General features: G+C 40.9%; 1 protein-coding gene across 1 annotated transcript; it reads right to left on the bottom strand.

The window, feature by feature from the left end:
• Positions 1–4,572: 4,572 nt before the first annotated feature.
• Positions 4,573–24,828, bottom strand: tdrd5 (tudor domain containing 5). Its single transcript, XM_050055082.1, has 18 exons — positions 24,778–24,828; positions 23,888–24,131; positions 23,512–23,720; positions 22,978–23,284; positions 22,511–22,680; positions 22,048–22,131; positions 21,480–21,536; positions 19,546–19,708; positions 18,336–18,511; positions 18,045–18,250; positions 16,128–16,337; positions 15,945–16,011; positions 14,321–14,521; positions 11,325–11,459; positions 9,700–9,765; positions 8,325–8,510; positions 8,025–8,208; positions 4,573–5,063 (listed from the first exon to the last, which is right to left on the bottom strand). The coding sequence occupies exons 2-18, from the start codon at positions 24,129–24,131 to the stop codon at positions 4,996–4,998; spliced, it is 2,733 nt and encodes a 910-aa protein (XP_049911039.1). The 5' UTR covers positions 24,778–24,828; the 3' UTR covers positions 4,573–4,995.
• Positions 24,829–26,671: the final 1,843 nt, after the last annotated feature.

Below are 26,671 nucleotides of genomic sequence, written 5' to 3'. Positions count from 1 at the left end.
TTAACATCCCGAATCACTCACCGTGTAAAAGCAGGCGAAAGAAGACACTGGAGAACAGAGGAAATACTAGTCTACTTGCCATCTGAGATATGAGGTTTCTATCTTTTGTGTTTCTCAACGGACACTGATTTTCTGTTGACATTTTTTAACATCAATGTCAAACATTCAGATTTAAACAAACAAAAAAATTTCTAATGAGAGAAGGAAAGAAAAACTATTCTACAATTAAAAACTTTAACATTGATTATAACCACATTTCCCTAAAGACTTGGGTGACATCTCACTAAAACAAAATGACATATTTTAAGTAATACAGCATAACAAGGCCAACTTTTACTGAAGGAAAAGTACCAATTCCACAATGTTTAAATACCATCATATAAAAATAGTAAACCAGAATTTCAGCTTTGCATTTGAATGCCTTCACAAACCATTTAAGTCGCACTTTTAGTTTACATCCATGTCTGTGAAAATATGGATGCTTCACACACAAGGTCAGAACAATTTCAAGATAGGCACCCAAGGTAAGTGTCACCAATCCAAATGTCTCCTCTTCTGTTCCTGAGTTATGACATTAAGTAATGGCTAGAAAAGTGTTTCTGCAGAATGTTAGCTGTCACAGTGACGTTGACCTTTGTCCATTTGGATATAAAATGTCATCACGTCATCATTTTATCCTATTAGACATTTGTGTGAAAGTTTTTTCAAAATTAGCATATGAATTATTGAGTTATGGCCTAAAAACATGTTTTATGAGGCAATAGTGACCTTTGACCACCAAAGTTTCATCAGTTCATTCTTGTGTCCAAGTGGACGCTTGTGCCAAATTTGAGGAAATTCCCTCGAGGTATCCTTCAAATATCATGTTCCTGAGAATGAGAAAAATGCAAGTTCACAGGATGGGACGGATGAGGTCACAGTGACCTCTACCTTTGACCTATGCCGTCCAAAATGTAATTAGTTCATCATTTATTCAAAGCGGACATTTGTGCCAAATTTAAAGAAATTCCCTGAAGGCGTTCTTGAGATATGGCATTCACAAGAATGGGACGGACAGATGGACAACCCGAAAACATAATGCCTCCGGCCACAGCTATCACAGGTGCAGATGAATAAATAGTATTACCAGCAAAATGTACTTAAAGTATCAGAAGAAATGGCCCTTGACTGAAATGGTATATAAATCACATGAATAGATTACTTATGCATCAAAGTGAAGGTAGCATTTCACTTTGGTAGTTGGTCGAGGGCGCGCTAGTTTCATACATACAGCTAGTCTAGTCCAGTCCAGGTTTCCAATCTAGGGCTTGTGTCCCCACAAAAAGTCACAAACTCTGTGGTGTAGGATTCTGGGTTTCTTTCCTCATGATCATTTATTCAACAATTGGTACAATTTTTTTTTTTTTAAATTTTTCTTAGTGGTCCGGGAGGATTCCTACAGCATAAGACAATTAAGATGTAAAACTTTTTTTATTGCCATTCGGAGTGAAATTTAAGACTAGACTACAAACACCAAAACTGTCACTCTACATGTGGGATTCAACTGCCTTGATTTTAATCGACCCTTTGGATTTTTTTTTCTTGCATATAATCATATAATACACCAAGCCTCCTATGTGTTGCCTTGTACCTGTTTCAAACATGTCCCAAAATAGCACATTTTTGTTAAATTTGCACCCCCATGTTGCCAAGAGCACAGTGAAAGCTAGCTGGCAGACAGTGGATCAACTGCTCTAAGCATCTCAGCTGGAAATTAAATATGAGCGTTGTTGGTTCCACTATCCTGATCTGTGTGACGTTAATGTGAGAGGAATCTGCTTAAATACAATTAAATGCCTTTTGAGACTTTTTAAGGAACCACAGGTACCCTGTTTGGTATTTATGTGGTGATATAAGTTGTGCATGTGCTTGAGCTACCTATTACTAGTTAGTCGTGTGCTCTCAAGCTGCTCCTGCACTGAGGTCTATTTCCAATCAAGCTGCTTTGGCATCAACCAAATGCCCAAAATATGGATGTAAATGTACAAGTAGGGGACACATCCAGATGATCGATGGTACCCGTCATCTACTCAGCTAATCAGCAAGCCGAAAGCCAGCGAAACAAAAGCAGTCTTCTCCTGACAGCCTGGTTCAGGGTCTCGACTGTAAATCAAAGCCATCAGATGTTCATGCTTCATTCAGCACACTGATGCTCTGCTGCTGTTGGCTGCTAATTCAGCTGCAACCACATTACTCTCATCCTTAATAAGGTTTACGTGTGCGTCTGCCTTACCGACCCTCACCCTCCACCACACACACACACACACACACTCTAATGGAGCATGTATCATGCAATGCCTCGTAATGTGTGTGCATTCGTAAAGCTTTCTGTTGTGCATTGGTGTTGAAATATTAGCGCTGTGTGTGATGATGTATTTTATGTGTGCTTGAATGTAAGAATGAGTTGAGAACGTGAACAACAGTATTTGTTTTGTGTTTTTGCTGAATGTAGGTTATACAGCGTCAATTTACGTCTATATTGTAAAAGCAGGAAATGTGTGTGTGTGTGTGTGTACAGTATGTAGGTTAATGCTCTTCCTTGTATTGCTGTGTTAGAGTGAGAGGAGGAGCTCTTCTCATTAGGAGCCTTTTTAAAAACTAATTGACTGAGCCAGTAAATGTCGGGGAGCACAGCAGGATGCTGACTGATGATCCAGGACTCCACATTCTGCTTTAACCTTCTATCCTCTCCGTAGGTTTCAGAAAGAGGCAGGTTTGGAACTGTGGAGAGTCTCTGAATCTATATTGGGTTGTGTGGGTGGCTCTGCTAAATAACAAACACATTTTAGCTCCTTAACTGTCAGCTCTGCTCAGTAAAGCGCCTTGACTCACGGCGATGAGCGCCACTGAGTTTAGAGATGGTCTCCTTGTTGTTTTGTTTTATTCATTGTTCCTGTGCGCTGATCTTGTCTCTTGTCTCTCTCGTTCATACTCCCTCTGAGACACATTTTTAAAGCGCTGCTGCTCGTATGCGGCCGAGTCACGCAAGTCAAATGCAGGAAAACTGATTTGTGTAAACAAGAGAAGTTTGAGTGACTCAGCAGGATGAGGTAAAGTATGGCTGTCTGAAGGTCACTCTGACATTGTTCTGAAGAGGTAAACAGAACCAGGGATGAGGAAAGGCACTACAGCTGCAGCATTACTGGACCAACAACACTGAAATCACAAAACTAAGTGGAAAGCTCTCTCAGTTAAAGTACTTTTTCTTTCTTTAAAGGTCAAAAGGCAACAATACAAACTTACAATCTGTTCTGGTGCTCTTCAGATTTCCTGGAGCACCAAATGCAATCAGTATTTTTCTACCTATAATGACTTCCTGAACAACACTACAAAAATTGTTAAAATATTCCATGCTCTAAAGAAAAAAGCTAAAAGGTTTTCTTTTCATATAAGCATTGTTTCTGAAAATTATTTTCCAAGTGTGATGTCCCTCAATCATCATTTATGACCTACAAGAAGTGTGCGGCGGTGCATTTTTCTGCAGAGCTTTTGCCTTCTACCTGTGTTTTCGTATTTTCTGTGTTATAGGCGTGTATCCCCACAGCGCTCAGGTGACATCAGGGTAGTAAAAAGGTAGCAACTGGCTGCCAGCAAGCAGCAGGCATCCAAGAGACAGGGTGCAGAAAATACACACAAATATATCGAGACAAACTTGCCAAATGAGAGTGAATCTGGGGTTGGCTTTACTTTTACTTTCACTGGTGAATGTGTTAACAAAACAGTAACCAACAGTAAACCTCTTATCCCGGTATTTCTGCACAATTGCAGTTCAAGGTGCGGCTACACTAATATTCCTAGTATTATACTATTTGTACAATTTGACCCCAGTGGTGGCTAAGGAGTATTGTTTCCAACTGGTGTTCCAAACATTATCAATAACTTCAGGACATTGTTAAATCCAAAATTCAAAATGTATTGGAAAAAAAGGGAGATGTAATCATTTTCAAAATTCACATTTTTACCTAATAAAATATTCTGCTTCAATCCATATTTGTTGGCAGTTAGCTCTTCAAAAACATAATTTTCATTGTGGTCAAAAAACAGCATACAAAGGGAAGCATGCCCTTACCTTAACAAGGCAGTCTAGCAGCAATCTAACGACACCATAAATCACTTTTATTCATTAAATTAAGCCAATTCAATTAAAGAAAGACTCATTAAGTTAATCTGATCAATCACGTGATTCAAATTAAGGATATAATTTGAGGGTTTTTTTAGGGGGGTTTTGGATGATGATGACATAAAATATGACGACAGACATTCAAAGCTTGATTCAGAAGTTTCCAAAGTTAGAAAAATGACATTTGGTACAACCACAGAATCCACTTCAGCAAAGAAGAAATAAGAAACCTCCACTACTAAAACCCACTACCAAGTCTCATATGACACAAGTAAAGATACTAAAATATTCTCTCAAATAAGATTTATTTCCCAAAATAAAATTACATTTGTCATGACTTTCTGTAATGTTCATTATAACAGTATTTTGAAATGTTTTAACCTCATCCAGAACAGTAATATTAATATGTATAAGAAAATTAAATCACACTATAAACATATTATAGACATCTTGATGGCATTTAACACAACGAAAAAGTTTTTAAAAACAAAAAGAATTTACAAGCTTATTCACATTTATAAAGAACAGCCATCCATTTCCTGAATTCTTTGTCTCCCAACACTTAACTGTTAAGAAAGTTCTATAATTACACCAATATCAAACTAACTAACAGAGCCTAACACACAAATTAACTCATCTATCATAGATTAAAATTAACTTAGTAAATAACACAAGTGCTTGTTGACAAAGTGATTCCAAAACTGGATTCTCAAAGAATGTCCCTACTTTTTATTAGTAGTCAAAGTTATTAAGGAATAAATGTTCCTTCCTTTGGGTTTTGACTCATTCAGGCTGTTGGATTGGATGTTAAGTGGATGATGGAGGCAGGAGGAGACCTACCTGGCCCCAAACAGAGGAAATAGCATGCCAGAGTTGTGCAGGTGGAGTGGAGAAACTGGTGGAGCTGGACAACAGAATAAAAAACATAATATGAACATAAGACAAAGGTATTATTGTTAGACGTGTTCACCATATGTATGAACAAATCTTTATCAACAGATATTTAAACTGAACTGCCAACACTGAATCACCATGGTCATTAAATGAATCAGAAGCTTTTGGTAGTGACGCTCCTCACTGGTGACGGAGCACTGTCAGCTCAGCTGTGATTCACAGGAAGTCACTTCCTCAATAAAAGCAAGCAAACCATAAAAGAAGTAAAGGTCATGACGTCAGTGACGTTAGAAATTGGTGCATTGGTGCCAGACTTTGGGGGTCAGTTCTATTGAAGTCAATGGGGCGGGCACAGCAAGTCAAACTAAAACCCATCATATCTTTGTTGTTTCATCTTTGACTGAAAAATACCACTTTCACAAGAATGAGACAGATGAGGTCACAGTGACCTTGACCTTTGTGTCCAAGTGGACAGTTGTGTCAAATTTGACACTGTTTTTAAAAAAAACACACTCACGAGAATGGGACAGATGTATGGACGGAAAACCTCAAAACATAATGCCTCTGGCCATGGCTATCCCCCGCGCGGAGGAATAAAGAAAAAAAACTGATGAGAACCTGACCCAATTCAAGCCTAGGGGGTGTATTACAGCCCAACCAAGCCCTAACCCAGTGGGCCAATTGGGCCAATCAGAACTGTATCTCTCAACACCCCCACTGTGAGCTGTCGTCAGTACTATGCTCTATTGGACCTGAACCCAGACGTGAACCTAGCACACCCTAAGTACATTGGAACATTTAACCAGCGAAGCAGGCACTCCAACTACTGGAGCTCATCAAAAGTGAAATTCTCAGCCCATGTTAAGTTGCTCTTTAGGCTTCCAAGATTTTTCCAAGATTAAAAAACCCAGGAAATATACCCAGGAAATCATCAACTTTCAGTCTTGCTCCATACTCTGAAGAGATTCCACAGTGGGTTTTTTTTCTAAGGAGCAGCTCAACAACAGGGCAAGCACTGACCCTTTAACATGTCACAAACATGCTGAGCAGACAAACTGAGCTGCATCAGGAGATACAACAGAATTGTGACAGTCTCTGCAATGTCAGGTTTCCGAGGAAAGCTGGTATACAAGTCTCAGGGCGTGCTGAGAAACAAAACACTTCTATGAGATCTAAGTATGAAGGGGAAACATTTCTACCAACTACAGGGAATATCATCAGCAGATTGTTAAAGTGTGTCATCTGTATATCGTCACGTTTTCAGGACACACACTCAAACATATCTCCTAATCAGTCATGTACTAATTCTTGTTTCTATCTTGTGTTTTTATCTGTATTTGCACAGCTGTGTAAAGCACTTTGCAACGCTACAGTTCACAAAAGCGATTTGTAGATAAATCTGCCTTGACCCACTTTGTTTTGCTTTTTTCATTAACACTGTGCGAGCAGAGGCATGGTGGAGCAGCAGTGTATCGATATCAGGACAAATGCAATGCAATGAAAGCAGCTTGTTGGGTCAAATAGCTCTGGTAACAGGTCTAATTGAATCCGTGTCAGGTTCTCAGTGCAGGTACATCCACCACTGCAAGCAGCAGGATGGAAATCAATACGTCCTCTCTGCAACCATGGACACAGTCTAATTTCATTGAAGGCTTCTCTCTCTCTCTCTCTCTCTGCATGTGCAGGTTAATGAAGGTCATTGTAATCATATTAGAAAATGAGTGTGTGTGTGCAAGAGAGAGGAAAAAGCCTTTGCATGTACATTAGGACTTCTGTTCCACAATATTATCGTTCTGCAAACTGACAGAAACAATACTACTCCTACAAAAGTTGCACTTCAACAACAAATTCACATGGAAATAAATACATTTATTGAAATAGCTTCACACTAAATCAAACAGCACAAGTCTGTGATGAAGTTACACTATTGGTCAGACTGACTATGGACATGTCAGCTGCTGCTCTGTCAGCCTGTCAGCTGATGATAGGCTGCCATGAATGCTGACAGCCCTGTATTCCTCATTTTCAGGAACCAGTGTAGCACAATACCAAGGTACAATTATCAGGCTAGATTGCTAACTAGACAGCTGCTACATGAGTAAAATTTAACAACTTAATGCTTCATCGACACACTCTTGTCACAGCACAGGAAAGCATATTGCTATCATCAGATGAGTGACAACGTTGTGAAGCTAATTTTCAGTAACCACTGTAACATTAGCATTAAAGCATGGTGGATTTGCATGCTAGTATCCATCAAGTATCCAGCTGCAGTCTAAATGGCAATTTTGGACGGAGGGAAGTTTAAGAACAGTGGTGTCTGTATGACACGAGTCCTAAATGTATTTAAATATTATTGTGTTGCACTTCGGAACAGGTGCTGCCACAATGACAAAATTCTTCTTTTGGTAATCGGCACCAACTAGACATTTTACTAACTGTGAATAGCAGTGAAACTTCGTTCTATTAGTGGTCGACTGCTCCACAGCCTCCACCAATTACACTAGGACTTGCATCCCCACTGGAGCTGAAGAGGGGAGGGTTGTGTTAAATCTAGCAAAAAGGGTGGGTGCAGCTCAGGAGAAAGCAGGTCCCCTCTGCTGTGTGATGGTGTCAAAGTGTACTGTTCTTCTTACTAACATGTATTTACATGAATTACAGGGCTGTACTGCAGTGGGGCCAGTGTATGCATGCATAAAGAGACCATGCTGTAATCAAAAGTCATGGTGAAAGTCCATTACTGAGTATAGGCCACTGCTTTCTGTTTCCTCGTTTCAAATTTAAGGCCCTCTAGCACTTCATACATGGTCCTGCAATATACTGGGTTTTAACCTAGTCTTGTTTATATGAATCTGTTGCAGTTACTCACTTTGAGTCTTAACACTTTTGCAAACTGGATGCTTTAGATCTTGACTAATGCGCACATTGTTTTCTTCTCTCAAAAAGTAACTTGGTATGTGTGTATATGTACCTTGAGTGCAGTCCTGGATTCGGCCCAGGTCTGGGGTGTGGAGGCTAAGAGTCCTCAGGATGGGTGGTGGCCTAACCAACAAGGGGGCAGCTACTTTAGGCCGGTGCTGCTCCTCTTCTGGTGTCGGACAGTGGGAGCTGGAATGAATGCTGGATGGAGTTGGTGGAGGAGTCAAGCTCAGAGTCTGAGAACAGAATTAAGTGTTGTTAATGAACAAAATATGTGTTTTAAAATGCTTTCGAAAAACCATAGCAAGTGATTTTGCTTTCAAAAAACCAAACAAAACTGATGTCTTCTCACTTTAAGATCAGCTTCACAGTGAGCTGGGGTCATCTGGGTCTGGAATAAATTTAAAGGAGCAAGAGGGCTTGAGGTTGGGCAGGAGGGGCTGACAGGAGGCGATTTGATGGTCGAGACCCAGCCCGATTCACTGGAGCTGAAGGACTGATCATTAAGTAAAGCTTCGAACAGGTTGCCGTCCACACCCTGAATGAGACACAGCAATAAACAAGACTTAAGTGGTGTTTGTTCATGCTATTGTTTTTGGTAAAAATCTTTTAGTCCACCTAAGTTGCATGCAAAAGTTTGGGCACCCCTTGTCAAAATTTCATTCACTGTGTATAGCTAAGCAAGTTAAAAAAATGACCTTATTTCCAAAAAGCACAAAGTTAAAGATGCCAAATTTTCATAAATATTTTAATCAAGATTATTTTTTTATTTCAATCTTTTAAAAACAGGGGTTTTGATTTGTCTTTCTAGCAATCCTACGACCAGCTCTCTCGGAAAGTTTTCTTGGTCTTCCAGACCTCAACTTGACCTCCACAGTTCCTGTTAACTGCCATTTCTTAATTACATTACAAACTGTGGAAACAGCTACCTGAAATCACTTTGCTATCTTCTTATAACCTTCTCCTCTTCCTGGCCATCAATTATTTTATTTCATTCAGAGTGCTAGGCAGTTGTTTAGAGGAGTCCATGGCTGCTGATTGCTGGTACAAGGTTTCAGGAGTCAGAGTATTTATATAGCTTTGAAATTTGCTTCACTTGGCCTTTCCTAATGATGACTGTGAACAAGTCATAGCCCTAACAAGCTAATAAAATGTCTGAGACCCTGGTAAAAGTTGTCTGAGGGCTCAAATGTCTTGTGGTGCCCAAACTTTTGCATGGTGCTCCTTTCCTTTTTTTACTCTAAAGTTGTACAAAACAATATACTAATATTGCTTAAAATGTTGAAAAGTATGCTCCATCTTTAACTTTATGCCTCTTGAAGATCAGTTCATCTTCTACTTACTTAACTATACACAGTAAAAGAAATTGTGACAACAGGTGCCCAAATTTTTGCATGCCACTGTACAGACAAACATCACTATTTACCATTATCCATTTTACCCAACTAACCTTTATTTAAATTAGGTGACTGCAGTAGAAAAAGCAGTGTGAATCAACAATAATCTGAACCATACTCCACAGGTTATAAATGTGTATCGGAGTACACTCATTATCACTTAAACCTAACCTAAAGATTTCTGCTACTGCTGCACTACAGATGATGAAGGAACAAACCAGCAACATGGTGAAGTGCTACACAGACTGAAAGCATCTAAGCTTTGCAAAGACATGGAATAAAGGCAGAGGTGGTGTCGATGTGGACAAGGTCAGTGTCAGGTGGTCATACCTGGGTATGGGGGCTGACGTCACTTTCCTCAATAAACTCCAGGGCGGGCTGCTCCATGTCTTCAACCTGAGACAACAAGAAGCTTCCTGTTTCCTTCAGATTCATACATCAATAGCAAATGTTACTGTACAGATCTTTGGTTGTATGTTCTACACGCACATTCACTAATATGGCACACTGTCAGTGATTTCAGCTGGCAGCATTTTATATATAAATGTAAAATAGTATGTTATCTTAGTCTACATAAATGTTGTTTATTCATTGCAATAGATATATCACCATGTTAATGCAGATACTGTTCCAAGAACTGCTGGGTTTCTTGAAATGGCCGCCTCATTACCATCAGAGGAAAATATTATTGAAATAAAGACATTTAAATAAACTAAATAAAACCTTAACCTTCAGGGAAAAGGTCATATTTTCAATAAAGCTCCTATTTAGCCCTTTATTTATTACATATATTGTATAAATAACAATATAAGAGAAGTGTAAAGGGTATCTCAGACATAGCAGATGATGTGTGATTAATGACTCATGTTCACATCAAAGTAATTATGCCTGTTGCAATGTTGGGTTAAACAAAGAAAACGTTCTGAATAATGTTAAAGAGCACAAGCAGCACAGTGTTAGATTTTGCTCAAAGACTTGAAAATTCATCAGCTGGACACACATTTCATATAGACCATGGCTCAAGTTAGTTTTAAATTTGATATCTGGAATCTTTCTAATGTCCAATTTCAGAACTAGTGCACATTAATATCTTCAGTCTCTATGAACATTATTTCTACTACTTGTGAATAAGACAGCAGGGAGAGAACAACAAACTACAGATGTAAACCCTCCCAGACATGATACAACATACAAGCACATTTCAAAAAATAGTCAACAGGGGGTTTTACTGTAGCCTTGTTGTGTTTGTTTCCTTTATCATTTCATTGTCATGCCACTGTTTCTCGGTCTAGCTACATCTCCGCTTATAAAAGTATATTTTTTTATTATAGACACTGTGAAATCTCCTCCCTTACTGTATATGCTCAGTTTAACAACCATCCACTCATTAACAAAGGGGTGACACAATCTTGTAATCCAATATCCATTAAACAGCCCACTGATTGGCTGTCATCTTATTTATTGCCCAACAACAAGCTGTGACCTTCCAAACAGTGTGACTATACATTAAGAAGCATTGGATTGGAACCCACCCCCTTCGCTAAGAGGATGTGTGTGTGTTTGATGTGAGTGTGTACTGTACACTGACTGTGTGTGTGTGTGTGTATGCCAGTGTGTGTGCTGAGGGTGTGTGGTGCTGCCGTGGGCCTGCAGCAGTGACAGTATGGCTGCTAAGATAAGAGCTATGGACAGTGGAGAATAAAAGCTTTACACCAACATTAAAAGAATGGGTGAGAAAGAGAAAGTGAGTGGGGGAGGGAGAGAAGAGACAAAGAGAGTGCACTCATGGATACAACTCAGACATAAAGCTGCAAATCCACCACAAATATCCCAGTTACCCGGTACTGACACTATTGTTTTGTTGGGCTGTACTGCAACCTCAAAGATTGTGTGTGTGTGTGTGTGTGTGTGTGTGTGTGTGTGTGTGTGTGTGTGTGTGTGTGTGTCTACAGTACCTTTGGCGAAGCTGACATGGACCTTTCAAGTATGCTTGCTTGCTTTGGGGATAAAATGGCCACCTCTTCTATCTCTGGCAGGTCAACCATTCCCTCACCCAGGTAGAGACTCACTGGTCGGGGCTGGACACACAGCTAAGGACAGAAAAAGGAAGAACACAGTACAAGTTACTTAGAAGTGGGTGTAAAGTCCACGTACATATATCAACAGTATATATACACAGTATTTCAGTATTCATACCATTGTTATATAAACAAGTCTGTAGTCTTTTTTTTAAGAGTATAATCACCTGAAAATAAGAATAATTGTGTATTGTTACCTTAGAGTAACCTGTTTGTATCTGCGTAGTGAGCGGGTTTTCGTCTACACAGGGTTCCTACACATTAGGAATTTCAAAATTCCATACTTTTCCATACCCTAATTTCCAGACTTCTCAGCGTTTTTTTTGTTAGTTTGTTTGTTTTGTTTTTTCAGAGAATATGCGACATCTGAGTAAATATATCAGTGTATCATATTTCACATCATATTTAATTATTCTTAATAGGCGATTGTAGCCACATACCATAATGGCATGCAAATAAAAACTCAGGTAAGTTCAATGTCTGGGCTGAGGCAAAAAGGTTGGGACTCTGGGTGCAAGCGATGCAGTAATGAGACGTCAGTGTTTTTTCCTTTCATGTGGCTCAGAATCGCCTTCTCCCCCATGTTGGCGATGTCAAACGATTTCACACAAAGCTTGCATCTAGCTCTGTGTGTGAATTGGGAATCCTTGGCCAACCAGTATTTATATACGGTATTGTCAAGCCATCCATCCAAAAACTTGCATCTACCCATTGTGAACCACGTGAAACTCGTCTTCTTGTCGAAGGTGCAGTGTTGGAGTGAAACTTGATACCTGGGGGGCTGGAGGAGGGTCATGGGGCAGCGGACTGGACATACCACTTGTCAATCAGGTAAAAGGGGCGGTATGTTTTCTGAGACGTTTGCTCTCACACAAACTGTGCTTGGCCCGGCATAAAACACGATCCGGATTGATTAAATTATTTTTGGAAATACCTAATTTTCTATTTTAGAAAACAGTATTTTAGAACAGTGGTAATAGTCTGGAAACATAAATATTTTTCCATACTTTATTTTTCATTTTCCATACTTTTTAATACCTGGAAATTGATCAAATTTATTTCCATACTTTTCCATACTTTCCATACTTGCGTAGGAACCCTTTCTACAGAGATTGCCATGTTGCACCGCCATGTTTCTACAATAGCTGAACACTGGCTCTAGATAGGGCCCATCATGTTTTCACGTCAGCCAACATAGTCAGCAACCCCTCCACGAGCAGCAGCGTCAGAAAAACACTAAACAATAATTCAGTTCTGGCTAAAAACCTCTAAAACATCTGGATCTTAAGTTACCAGAGAAAGAGGTAAGCACCCATTAGCCAGTGCTGGGCTAGTCGCTCATCTGTTGTGGACCAAAACAGCTTGGAGAAACACCCATGTGAAACATTAAACTAGGGCTGGGTGATATGGCTTTAAAAAAATATTGCGATATTCTTAGGCTATATCGCAATACACAATATATTTCTCAATATTTTGAAATCTCCTCTAAACTACTGTAGACTACAAAATTACTAAAAGAACTACAGTTACAATTAAGTTAAATAAAGTAGCTACTGTCATGTAATAAAGTTTAATAGAACGCTGTTATAATAAAGTTAAATAAAGTAATGTTAAAAAAAGATAAAATATTGTTAGGAAAAAAGTTAAAGTATTGCTATAATTAATCAAAGCGGAACCACTGGTGCCGTTATTTTAAAGCACTCGGATCGCCTCTGGCCCGATGTGTAGATGTTTTTGCTGAGAACTTGAAGCTTCTGGTCAAACTTGTTGTGAGCAGTTAGCAGAAAGTGAAACTGTTACCGTAGCACCTTTAAACGTGAGGATTTATTCACTGTAAGTGGGTAACAATCTAACAGCTATCCAGTTCATATATTAATAGCATTTGCAAGTCACACTGGTGCTCCATGCTCGCAAAATGCAACTATGAGTTGCAGTTTGGAGCCGTGCAGGTACAAAAACACACACATCACCTGCTCACACTATCGTTAAAGTCATTAAGGTAAACTGTTACAGCAGCGAGGTTAAATGTGGATGATTTATTCACTGGAAACTGGAAACAAACTAACAGCTCTCTAAGTTCATATATTTATATATACACAAGTCTCACTGGTGCTCAGTGATTGCAAAACAGTCGCCGTCTGAAGCAGTGATTAAAAACACGGTTCACCTGTTCACACAGAGGACAGAATGGTCTGAATGGGAGGAGTGTGTGTCAAGTATCGTGTTTGTGAGTCTTTCTTTATGTATGTGTGCCTGTAAGAGGGAGAGAGCCATAGGAGAGAGCGGGAGAACTAAAATGCCGATGTGAGTGTCATACTGGTGACTTTAAAAGATGACAACAATTTATACTTGATGTTTGCGATATCTTTTAATCACCTGGTCCATTTGGTTTTTTTTTTGCCTTTAATGGAAAGGACAGGTAAGCGTGAAAGGGGGAGAGAGAGAAGGGGGGATGACATGCAGCAAAGGGCCACAGGCTGGATTCGAACCCGGGCCGCTGCAGCAACAGCCTTGTACATGGGGCGCCTGCTCTACCACTAAGCCACTGACGCCCGACCTGGTCCATTTGTGTTGGAGAGGAAGAGACCTCTATGGATAATTTGACTCCTGGTAAAAACCTCATAAACAATGAACACTTAAGGAATCCTAACTGGGAGCTCATGTTTAGCACATGAGTTTCAGCTGGTTGCAATCTGTAATCCTCACCACTTGATGCCACGTAAGCCAACTGCTCCTTTAACTGTTGACTACATACAAAGATGTTTGAGGTGTGCTGGTGTATCTTTAATATATTTTCAAAGACATCTGCCAGCCATTAAGAAAATGATATTTATCACTACCATGGTAAAAAGAGGTTTGTGTGCGTGACTTACTGCTGCACTGGCTGCAGGGCTGCAGGCTGTCCCGTGGCCCTGGCTCAACAGGACAGTGTGGATGTAGATGTCAACATCAGTCTGTGTGTCACACAGGTAGAGCTGAAGCACATCTCCGGTGTAACAATCCAAAGCGCCCACCAGGGTGCGATCGGAGCACAGCTTCAAAAAGGAGGCCTTGGCCTCAGCTGTCCAGCTGCCCTGCGAGAGGCAAACCACAACACTCTTATAGATAAAAGTCACAGAACATTTTGTGACATCTGCAGCTTGACTGTTTGAAATCACTCACATATGCAGGAGCAAAAATGTGAGCAGCTGCAAGTATAAAACACTTGGGGCTAAAATAGTGAAAATTGTTGATCAGTGTTTCCCAAAGCCCCAAATTATGTCCTCAATTGTCCTATGTTGTCCACAACCCAAAGATATTCAGGTTACTGTCATAAAGGAGTAAAGAAATAGGAAAATTAGGGATGCACCGAATATTCGGTAACCGAATATATTCGGCCGAATATTGCAAAAAACCACACATTCAGTGGAATAAGTTAAAAGGAAGGCCGAATAATAGCGGCATGTTTTGATAACGCAATCAAACAGCGTGCCGTGACGGGCGGAGTAAAATGTCGGCAGTGTTGCGACACCGCACTCGCATTTGCGACTAAAAAGTTTTCAGCGAGCAAAATAGGCTTAAATCATTCAACACGCTGTGCGAGCAGCCTACAGATTTCAACCACCAGCAGAAGCGAAAGGCGAATCCCACCGATTGTGGGTTGAACGGGGGTCACAGACACAGACAGTAATGTATTCCTGTCAAATATGGCGGCCATCGGCTTACCGGCGACGGAGAAGTCGGCTCCAATAATATCCTCTTCTTGGCGTCATGACTGCCCAAAAGTACCTGAACAGCTGAGCCAGCCGAACACAGGTATGTGACATGTCAGAGGAGAAACGAGCCGTTCACAGCCCACAAACGTCACCGCACATTAGGGACTGTTCGTTACTTATGAAGGGGCTTGCCAGGGGAGGAGGGTGCCTGGTTGATTCTTATTTTATTCATTTATTTTATTTTGATCCCCCCTATGTTAATCACTTATTGATGCTGTTTTTGAAGTATGAATAAGTCAATAAGTAATTTATTCCATTGAAATATCACTGATGTATTATAGAAAAGTGATGTATCTTTTTATAAATGACAAAAGGCACATCTGCCTCATTTTTGCTGTGGTATCGTGATACTACTCAGAACCATGATANCGTTTAATATTATTCGGCTTCGGCCACAAATTTTCATTTCGGTGCATCCCTATAGAAAATAGTCACATTTATGAAGCTAGAATCAAATAATTTTTCTTTTCTAAAACAAATCCACCAAACTGATTATCAAATTAGTTGATGATTAATAGTTGACAACGAATCAATTAATCATTGCAGCTCTAAAAACACTCATAAAATTTGCTTACATTTTTAAAGTAATAAAGTACTTCACAATTTTTTGCGCTGTCATTACTTTCTTGTGAAACATTTGAACATACATCTATTGTGAAGCATATGGTTGGTCAGGAGAAAACACAAGAAGAGCTTGTTACCTTGTAACTTAACATATTATCAAATATGCTATCAGACTCACAGTGGTTGGTTTAATTCCAGCGAGTGATGATGGAACAGCCTGTGCTGGAAGAGCTGAATAACATGACCTGAGGCAACAGAGATGAACAGTAGGGAGCACAGCAAACCACAGACACTGATCAGTTTTGCAGCAGTAGTACTAGCTGGATTGTTTAACTGCTTAAATGTGTGAGATGCCCCTTACTTGAGGAACTTGAGGTTGGCGCTCTGTACCACGGTTATATCGCCAAAGTCGACATAGTACACCTCGACCTGAGTGGAGCTGATGATCCGATGGATCACCACCCGGTAGAACCACATTCCTTTGGGTGACACACAGCAGACTTGACCCTGTCTGACAAATTGCTCAGGGAGGCAGTAACACTCCGATACCTCAGGGCAGGTGTAACATCGTCTGGAGGTGACAGAGGAAGAAAGAAAAATAGTACAAGAGAGCAGCTCAGTAAGAAGCACCAGAAAACTCAAAATGTAAATGTTTACATTGAGACAATGTTGGTTACATTTTGTTTACTATTACACGTCAGACAGGTCCAGCTTCATCTCTATAGATGCTGTTTGTGTTTGGTTTTATAGTGTCTTCTAGACAGTTCAGAAAATGATTTGACCTCCTCAAAAGCTTTTCTTGAAACATTGAACTAGGGCTGGGCGATATAACAACTACGTACAATATATTGATATACTTTCAAGCCAGATATAAATTTAGACAACACCATTTATATCGATATAGGGCCAAGTTGTGTTACATGTCGTATGCCAGTGTGCATTTCTCCTCTCACACTCTCCGCACAGCTCCACCCCACTCACTCACTCACAAGTTCCTTAACAACTCTTTTTGAAGTCGCAGCCTGGCGTGCACCGCCACAGAAATGTAACTACACGTCACAGCAACGCAGACCTTCTGTCTGTTTTTGTAAGCTGAAACCATTTCCCTCAGTGGAAACAAGGCTTTTGAGAAACAATAAATATTGAAGACAATAAAGCCTCCACAAAATAGCATTTTAAGTCTTGAGTGTGATTTATCCTGGCTTCATACCAGCAGAGGAAATCTCCGCTTGTCACTAGGCTAATTTCTACAATGTAAAATGCCATAGGCTTGTGCTAATAATGTTAGCATGTTATATTTGTTTGGAAAACATGTTTAGTAGAAGACAGTTGTTTTGTCAGTGAACCTTGTGAGATGTAACGGAGCCGAATTCTGTAACGTTACCTCTGTTAAATGTTGCTGTTGTCCCTGGCTTCAAATGAGTAGAGGAAAAGGTTGCTAGCCGCTAGCCTAATTTATGCAATGTAAAATGCAATAGGCTTGTGCAAATAACATTAGCATGTTGTATTTGTGGGAAAAATGTGTACAGATAAAGACAAGTGCTTTCTCTGTGAATGCTGTGAGTTATGATGACACCGATTTGTGTACTTGTGTTTGAAATTGTCTCTATTAAGCCATGTTTAATGTGTGTTTTAGGTGTGTTCTGAATCAACTAAACTTTACAGCACTTCACAGAAACCCCGGCAACAACTAGTGTTTTGGAGGTGTAACTGTTGTGCAGCTGCATATTTTCGAACAGGGAAAAGAAATCCCTGTCTTTGCATTTTATTTTGATCGCAGTCCGTTTTCTTTAAAACTGCTTGTTACATCTCAAGTGTGGCTTTGACTTGCAACTGAAAACTGAGATAGATATTGTGTATTGCCAGGCAGCCTGAAAATACCGATATGAATTTCTGTCCATATCGCCCAGCCCTACATTGAACTTAAAACAAGGGTTGAGTGCTCAGTATCTAACTCAGTTCCTTTTCAGTTCTTCTTTTTTATTGTCTTTAAAAAAATTCAAGTCTTAGACGAACTAAATTTGAGGAAATACATTTCAAAGATACAATTAATGAATGATCTATTATTCCAAACCAATGTTGGTCAAGCTAAATGACCAAGTTAATTTTGGTTCACATAATGGTAATACCCACTTTTAGAGAACACTTACATGGATATTTAAACTGCCCATCAGATTATTATGCATTATATTACTGATTACACTGCAATTCTGCAATGGGTATAGGAAATGTTATTACGTCATTTTTTTGACTAAGGTACCACTAACATGTTCACCACCTCATCTCAATCATCATGTCCTCCATAGCTCGGGCCTCCTCACTCTCACTGAAGCGGATGTAGAAATGTCCGGGTGTCTCCACCTGTTCCACCAGGACCTCTACAAGCTCTCGAGCACCGTGGCGTGTCGGCGGTTTGAGACGTTGACTCTGCAGGGCATCCAGGGGCACTGTAGGGCTGGAGTGCACCTGAATGACAGGGTACACCTGAGACAGCAGTGTCCTTACAGTCCTTACTTGTCCTTACAGCCTAGTAATGTAAAACAACATGATGAAAAAGAAGATGCCTAACCATTTCCTGGGTCTTGGAATTGTTATTGGTATCTAGCTCCTCCCTCCTTATGATGACTTTATCATCATCATCATCTCCTTCCAGTGTGCTTTCCCAAGGAGATTCTCCACAGCTGAAGTAGTAGGTCTTCACTGGCGGCTTCCCACCATTGGCAAATCTCTTGGTCACCTTTGAGTCTACAAAATAAAGAAAAATACATTTCCTGCTTAACTTAAAAACAGTGATGAACAAGAATACTTTGTTGCATGGTATCTCAGACACCACTAGGGCTGTCAAAAGCACCATGAAATGACGTTTGAATATTGTCACATTCATTTAGTCCAGTTTGAATAATATTCAAATTTATTATTATTATTATTTATTTTTTTTAACAACAACAACAAAAAAAAAAAAACACACAAAAAATAAGCTGCTTATTGCTGGCGCAATATGAACGTGACACTCAGATGAAAACACCCGTTCTGCGCGCAATGTTTGGATACTTCAGTGCACCTGTAGTTTTCCACCACAAGAGTGGATCCTGGTCGGCTCGTAGTGGTGTCTCATTCTGGTAACGTTTCTTCTCTTCTTCAAAAAGGGTAGGCAGGGAGGCAGCAGGTGCAACACTCTCCCTGTATGTCTACCTGAACAGGTCACACATCGCGGACAGCACAGTGGGTGGTGTTGGCGCAGCGGACTCCACCGTCGGCCCCTCTCCCTCCGTCTCTCGCCGGAATTCCACCGGATGCGTGTCCGTTGCAGAACGGCTGCGCTAGTTATCCGCTGCGTGTGCAGATGCAACCAACAAGCATCCGGTGGAATTTGGGGGTCTGTGTCCCTCTCTGGCCCAGCTTGTGCACGAGCCATTTCCGCCCAAACGGGATTCGCCGTGATATACAACATTATTAATAGTATTAATTCATTATTAATGATATTCGATTTATCAAATTTAGGTTCAAACTTATAAAAAATCTATATTTGAATATATTTCAAACTTCGAATCTTTTTTGACAGCCCTAGACACCACCATTTATTACAATAGGTCACTGATTATAAAAGTATTTATGAAAAACAAACACAGATAGGTGTCCTAGTGGGACACTGGTAGTGGATAAATAACTATAGAAGGTGGATGTCCACTATTTTCCATTATTTTCCCAACAGATTTTATCCCACACCTAATGAAGTGATTAGGGTAATACTGACGGCTGATATCTAAACACATACACACCTGAATGTGTAGCATCACTGTCTTGTATGTCCATGACTATCCAGTGTTGCCCATTGTCACCCACTACAGGTCTCAGGTAGAAGGTGTCACTCATGGCACCGACCAGCTCGGTGAGACTGACAAAGCCGCTCTGCAGCAGTGGAATATCCTCGCCAAAAAGCCTCTGAGGAGCAAAATAATATCTTTCATTATTATCTAGATTTAATAACAGCTTAGTTGAGCTGTTTAGTTAGCTTGTTTCCTAATAATTATCAGAGGGCTGGGAAGCTAAATGTGAGTGAGAACACGTGAGCTTTCTGTGACATGTCAGAAGTCTTAAAATGCAGGGTGTTTTCATACTTGGTCCTTTTCAGCCCTCTAAGTGGACTCAGAGCAGTGACTCAGCATTTTTCGCACATATGTGAACACTCCAAGAGAACTCCGACCCCTCTGAAGCAAACCAAGGTGGTCTGAGCTCAGTTTGTTTCATGTCTGTGGTGCAATTCACGTAAAACGCGCTTGAAAAACAGACAAAACCACGTCAGCCTGTAACACTTGCAAGGATGCAGGACGAGGAGTACTTTGGTCCACGGAAGATACTGCACATCTCCAGATGTGGAATGTAGAATACATCAAATGGAAACAGTCTTAAGCATACAGAAACGCTAAGGATTTCCTCCAGTTTCAAGTTCACCTGAAAGCGAGGGGGCTTCACAATTACACCACAGTGCCACGTCAAGGTGAACACAAAGCTATGTAGGCTATAGTGTGAACAGGAAGAGGACTGAGGTCCCATCAGAGCTGAAGTTTACCAGAAAGAGAACTGAGTCCCTTTTCTGTTGGTCTACTTTTTGGTGCACTTTAAGAGGACTGAGTTGGGTGCATTTAAAAAGGACTATATGTGAGAACACCCTAAAACTTCTGTCAGACAGTGGAAGCTGATTCCCCCATGTGGGTCCTGATGATGCAGGATGACAAACGCCAAAACAGTCCTATCAACGATCTACCAGTCGGTCTGTATTACTTTATGTTTTCTCCTTTTTGGTTCGGTTGTAAAAAGTCAATGTGAACAGGAACCGCACCAGAACGAAAATGCAACAGTGTATCATTTTCTTCCCCTTGGTCTGCATCAAATAAACCAAACTACAGGTGTGAAAGCACCCTTAAACTCTCATGTGACAGTCAGTACATTTACATGGACAGTTTAATTCCCTTTTCATTCGGAATGAAAGTTCATTCCTATTAAAAGTGATCTTGTAAACACCTAATTCGGAAAGAAAATGGCCAATGCGATTGAAAATTCAATCCGATGTAAGGGGCTGGAATATTCCGTTTCTAATTCCGAATGAAAGGATTTCCTGCGCTTGTGTACACTCATTCCTCTTTAAGTTCATTCCAGTCTTTCTGCGCATGCTCGTTAACCTGCCCTTCTGGCACGATGACGTATATAGCGCACATAGCAATGGGCTGAGATAGAGCAGTCGGACTCGTTGCACTCACCGGTTTCCATTCACCACAGCATGGTCATCTATCTCCCCTCTTCGACCTTCTACCTCCCTTCTCCTCCTCAACAGACGAAGCATTAGCAGAACAAGGTTGTTGTCTACTGCTGCTTCAATACGGCGTTGTCAAGGATCTTGTTATCCGGAGCGAGGACTACAGTGTTTTCTTCCGGTAAACGTAAACACGTAACATCCTCCCCGCCCCCTATCCAATCAGAAACCTTCCCTGCCCCAAACCTTGCGCGGACCCGAATACAGGCGATTAAAAGGCGATTAATCTGATCTCCCGTGTAAACCCTCATTCGGAATGAATATTTCCCATGTAAACTACCTGGAAAGACTTTAATTCCGGATGATTTCATTCAGAATTATTTCATTCTGAATGAGAAGCCATCATGTAACCGTACTCAGTGTGACAATGAACAGGAGAACTGAATGACTTTTTTTTTTTACCTTGTACTCAGCAGGCAGATCGTGAACAGATATTCCACCACTCGTCTGACGTACAACCTGTAGAGAGTCATGAACATAAAGACTTGTAAGTATGTGTCCTGTTTACTTTCTGTACCATGAATAATTCTAGCCATGATATTTGAGGCATGTTATTACTAGTGACACTAACAGCCTATTTCCACCAGATGCGTGTTGGTTGCGTCTCCGCTCCAGCACGGCAGCGGAGCCGATAGGATTCAATACTAGTCAATGTGTGTGTTTCCACCAGCTGTGGCTGTGCTGCGTTCCGGCTCCGTCACAGCTCCGGCAGTCCGGAGCCCTCCGCAACAGATACGCAGGACTTCTATTTTTGCTGGACGCCGGAGCACAACGCAGCAATTCAGCACAGAGCAGATCGTGCCGGGCAGGAAGTCGTGCACAGAAACACGATAAAACATCCGGTTAATTTTCAAAACAAAATACTTCCCTGCACTACACCTTGAAAACTACATAATGGGCAGAGGCAGGCCTGAAGTCAACAGGTCAGAGGTTTTCAGACGTCATTTCACCCCGTTAACACCAGTCTGACCTTTCGTAGCTTGTCCTTCAGCTCCTGGCTAATGGTGCCAGCGACTCCATTCTCCACGATTCGCTGACGAAGCTCCTTTTCTAGCTGAAAGGGAAATTAAGTTGAAAGAACAAAGATAACTGTACTTCATACAAAACATCTTCCCCTCCATAATCCTTGATGATGCCTTCAGTGATATTGAAGTATCTGATGCATCTCTGCCATGGCTTGTCAAAATATATCCCGACCAATCATTTTCTGAATGCTTAACAAAGCTCCATGTAGCCAAAACAAGACTTTTAAGTTGTAGCTGCAACACAAACACACATACACAGAACTTTCACCAATTGTTTTACCCATGCATCTAGTTTCATGCAGTAAGACACAAGATGGAATATTGAATAAATGCACCTTTAAATATTCAACCCCCCCAATTTAACATTCTCATGCCTTGCTTTAAGATGCAGACACTGTGTTTTATTACCTTAAGGACACGATTCTGAAAGAGCCGCCCATCCTGGCAGAGCTCTGTGTCCGCTTCCTGCTTCTTCTCAACCATCTGTGGCTTGTTAGTGACAGTTGTTGTCTCTTTATGGACAGGGCCCAGAGTAGTCTCAGCAGCAGGCTGGTTCAGAGGACTCTGCTTTACTGGGACTACAGGAGTAAAACACAAATGTTGATTAAAAATTAAGACTGGTGCAAAAGATAACAACTCTACAAAATATGAGAAACCCTAACTCAGTGCTTTTCTGTTGAAAACTCACAATAAAATCATTCAATATGTGGAGTGTGAACAGTGTGTTAGTTTGTCATTACTGCTGTAGTAACCCCATTAACATTAAGCAAATACTTGCAACTTGGGCAGATTAAATCATTTTTGAAAAGGCTGTGGGTATGGATTGCTTTAGAGACAAATTCTGGCAAGATGTTCAAAATGTGTAAATGCATCACCTGGGGGTATTGTTGGTGGCTGAGCTCTGTTGTCCAGCCCTTTGGAGGCTGACTTGTCGGTTATAGGCGATTCTGACTTTATCTGCTCAGTCCTCCTTAGTGAGCTGAGCGGTCTGTGTAGCGGCCTGGGCAGCATATGTTCCCTCAGGCTCAGAACTGAGCCCAGCCTGCCCTGCCGGATAAGGACCAGGTCCGCCACTCCTTCCAGCATCTCTCCAGTGGAATAGAAGCCGTACTTGTGGACACGCAGCGGCTGGCCAAAGCAGCGCAGGAAGGTGGACTCCAGGTCAGACAACCTCAGTGGACCCTGTAAGAGCGGGCACATGGTTACTTGAAACAAGAAAACATTTTGCAGTGACAGAGCTCCATGATTTTGTCAGAAAAATAAATAAACAAGCACAACAGTCACTCACGGCTCTTCTTCTCTGATTTCGCAGAGTTCGTTTGAATAGTGCACTGCAAAATTCATGTAAACAATTCAGACATTATGAGGCTAGAGAAAACAAAACTTCACGGAGTACCTTCAAGTCATACCTGGGAGAGCAGTAGGCGAAGCTGTGTCCTCAGCTGAGCAGGAACAGCTGGAGGAGCACGACCTCTTCTTGGAAGGACCACTTGGGGGGACAGGTAAGAGTTGCGGGGCGAGAAGTAGCTGACACCCCTCCTATTCCTCGTGTCGGCCTTAGACGTGCGCTGCTTAGCCACGAGCTCCTCGATGTTTCGGGTGGAATCGTCGCCAATAGCTGCAAGGCGCCCATATAAAGGTGAGAGCATGAAGCTTAACTTGTTCAGGTTTGCGATAGGCAGATATTTAAGAGGACTTATGTGTTGAACATAGCTATGCTTTAGTTTATTATTATTACTCAATGCTGAACTGAAACAAATACATGCTCAAATAAACAGACTCTACCTTTTAAATATATGCTCCCATCTGGCCTGAAATTAATCGACACCACGTCAGGCATCTCCTTCACCATATCCATGATGTGTCTGAAGCCCAGTTGTTTCAGGGGCATGGGGTGCCCCAACATGGTGCAATAGTCTTTCCTGAGCCGATCAGGGTCCAAGCCCATCTTAGATGAGATGAGCAAGGAACGAACATCCTTCTTCAGCTTTTCCAAAATGTCTTGCTGGTTCACTTTGCTTGCTGACATCTGGAGAACACAGCAAGAGGAGAAATGGAAGAAAACATAGTGTAAGTACAACCCAACCAGGTGAGAAGAGAGAAACAGTCAGCAATGATGACATGAGGTTAAAAATGCTACAGTATAACTGATTTGAGTCAATTTTGCTGTATATACATTTTAAATTAGCCTAGCTTTAAAAAAAACCCACACAAAACCATGTGGTTAAATTTGGCGCTAGGACTTGCCCTTTAAAACAGACACAAATGCAAGGGGATGGTGATCACGTCAGTTGAGGTCATGGGAATTGAACCTCTCCCTTTTCTGCCCTCTTTAACTGTTACCAAAGTAGCAGGCATACGTGAAACTGTCATTATAGCTCTAATAACCTTATTCAAATAACGTTGACACACCATAAACACGGTTAAAATCTCGTTAGCCAAGCTACCTTTGCTCTGCACAGACACACCGCCACCAGCCGCACATGACTCAAAGGTTAAATTAGCAAACACGAACGTTAGCCTCCATCTTGAAGCACAGAGCCTTCTGGAGATTTAGCATAGTTGACTGCCAGCGTTTGGCCGCTGCATTTAATACACAGTTTAACTACAGACACGGTCCTGAACAGTATTTTCTTGTTCAAATTCTTCCGAAAATATTGTGTCGACAACTTTACCCTAAGTCTTCAATATGTCTGCCGCATCCTCCCACGATATCTGAACCTTTGAGTCCTCCACACGCTCCACACCTGCTGCTAGCACACCGCCGTACACACGTTGTTCGGCAACGAGCAGCACAAGTAGCGTTGGAAACAGCTACAATTAGCTTCTGTCAAAAAGTAACTTATATGCTCCAAAACCTCTTCACACTCTCAGTAAATATTAATATAAATATATAAATTCAGGCTTTACAACGGGACTCGAATATTTGACACCGTTTCAAATCAATTCAAAGCTCTGTCTCCACTGAAGCTGCAGCAGCGCCCTCTACTGCTTGTAAAGAGATGTGCACTGACCAGGCCCATGTCTGGAGTAGGATAAAGCTGCAGTACTCTGCCTAGTTTCCAAGATCGGGGGCATTTATTATTTTTATATTATTATTAATATTATTATCTTTTCATTATAAAAATTCAGAATTTTACAAAAAAAATACATTTGTTGTTGACAGTCAACCATGAAAAATAACAAGTCAGAAAAAACCTCTTTCAATGTAAACACTGAAGTAACAGATTGTATGACACAAAAATCCACATTTCAGTATTCAGCACACAAAAACCCAACCAAAATATATCAATCAAGGAGAAATTAAGAAATAAACAAACACACAAATGAGAAAATAAATGACTGAATAAATAAGTAAGAAAATAAACAAAGAAATATGCAAACAATAAGTAACCAAGTGAGTAAATAAATAAGGAATTAATAAATAAACATATATATATATGGTTCAATCCCTGGAGGAAGCTCTTCTGTGCAAGTTTGCCTGTTCTCCCCGTGTCAGCGTGGGTTTTCTCCAGGTACTCCAGCTGTGAGCGTGACTGGTTGTCTGTCTCTATGTGTCAGCCCTGTGATAGTCTGGTGACCTGTCCAGGGTGTACCTTGCCTCTCGCCCAATGTCAGCTGGGATAGGCTCCAGCCCCTCCGTGACCCCCAAGAGCATAAGCAGTTACGAAAATGGATGGATGGATGGATGGATAAATAATGAAGCAAATAATTCAACCAACCAATCAACAGACCAACCAAAAATGTAAAAGCAAACTAATCAGAGTGTTGCCAGCAACAAAAAGTTTTCATTACCGACATCGGCATCAACAATGTCCCTCTTTACAATAATTTCAAATAAAGCTCTAACATCCGCTTCCTTCTTTTCAAAATTCGCATAGTTTCGAAGCAACACAACAGCCCACCTTGTGTGACTTAAAATGAAATTCAAGACACAAATATTTATTCTACATTTTTCTTGGAAGGCATTCCAAATGAAAAAAAAAAGAAGCTTTTTCAGTCCTCAAAAGCATTCATGTCCGTGCTTTGCTCAAGGGCCACTTCTGCAAATTGACAGGAGATCCGGGGCCAGTCACATGTATGCAGAGGCGTTTCTAGGATTTAAGGATATTTGGTGCTTAGCCCAGACATCTGTCAGGGGATCCCGGGTTCCTCCCCTGACACTTTTGTTGATGAACAAGCTCTATTTTCATGCCTTTTTATGCACTCTAGCACCTTAAGGTGCTTTCATACCACCACACGATAACTGGCAGCCTCCAGTCATTTCAGTGAGAGGAAGGTAGCAGAGGTGAAGCGGTTTCGAACATAGCAGCTGGGCTATGAAACAGTTGCCACCCATGTAAATGTGCACAGATTTTGCTGTGTCAACCTGATAATGTTGGTGTCTGAATACCTGGAGTTGTACAACACAGCGCTAGCACCTTATAATGACAACCAGAAAAAAAAACAGTGCCTGGGATAACATTTACACCAAACTTCAGATGTCTGGTAAATTGTTCAAATAAGTAGAAATCTCTCCGTTTTCTGTTGTTTTGCTGCAGTATGCCATTATTTACATGGCGCCAAACC

The sequence above is a fragment of the Epinephelus moara genome, chromosome 10 (assembly GCF_006386435.1).
Source record: "Epinephelus moara isolate mb chromosome 10, YSFRI_EMoa_1.0, whole genome shotgun sequence".
Taxonomy (NCBI): Eukaryota; Metazoa; Chordata; class Actinopteri; order Perciformes; family Serranidae; genus Epinephelus; species Epinephelus moara.
Note: the sequence above shows the minus strand (reverse complement) of the source record. Positions and strands in the feature narration are given on the sequence as shown.

What these genes read in the sequence shown, in the direction of transcription:
- tdrd5 (XM_050055082.1), bottom strand. Translation starts at nt 24,131, where the DNA reads ATGTCAGCAAGCAAAGTGAACCAGCAAGACATTTTGGAAAAGCTGAAG. An exon ending in CTGGAATTAAACCAACCACT is followed by an intron (nt 14,522 to 15,944) that starts GTGAGTCTGATA and finishes TGCCTCTCGCAG; the next exon opens with GGCAGCTGGACAGCTGAGGC. An exon ending in GCCCTGCAGCCAGTGCAGCA is followed by an intron (nt 11,460 to 14,320) that starts GTAAGTCACGCA and finishes TTCTGTCCTTAG; the next exon opens with CTGTGTGTCCAGCCCCGACC.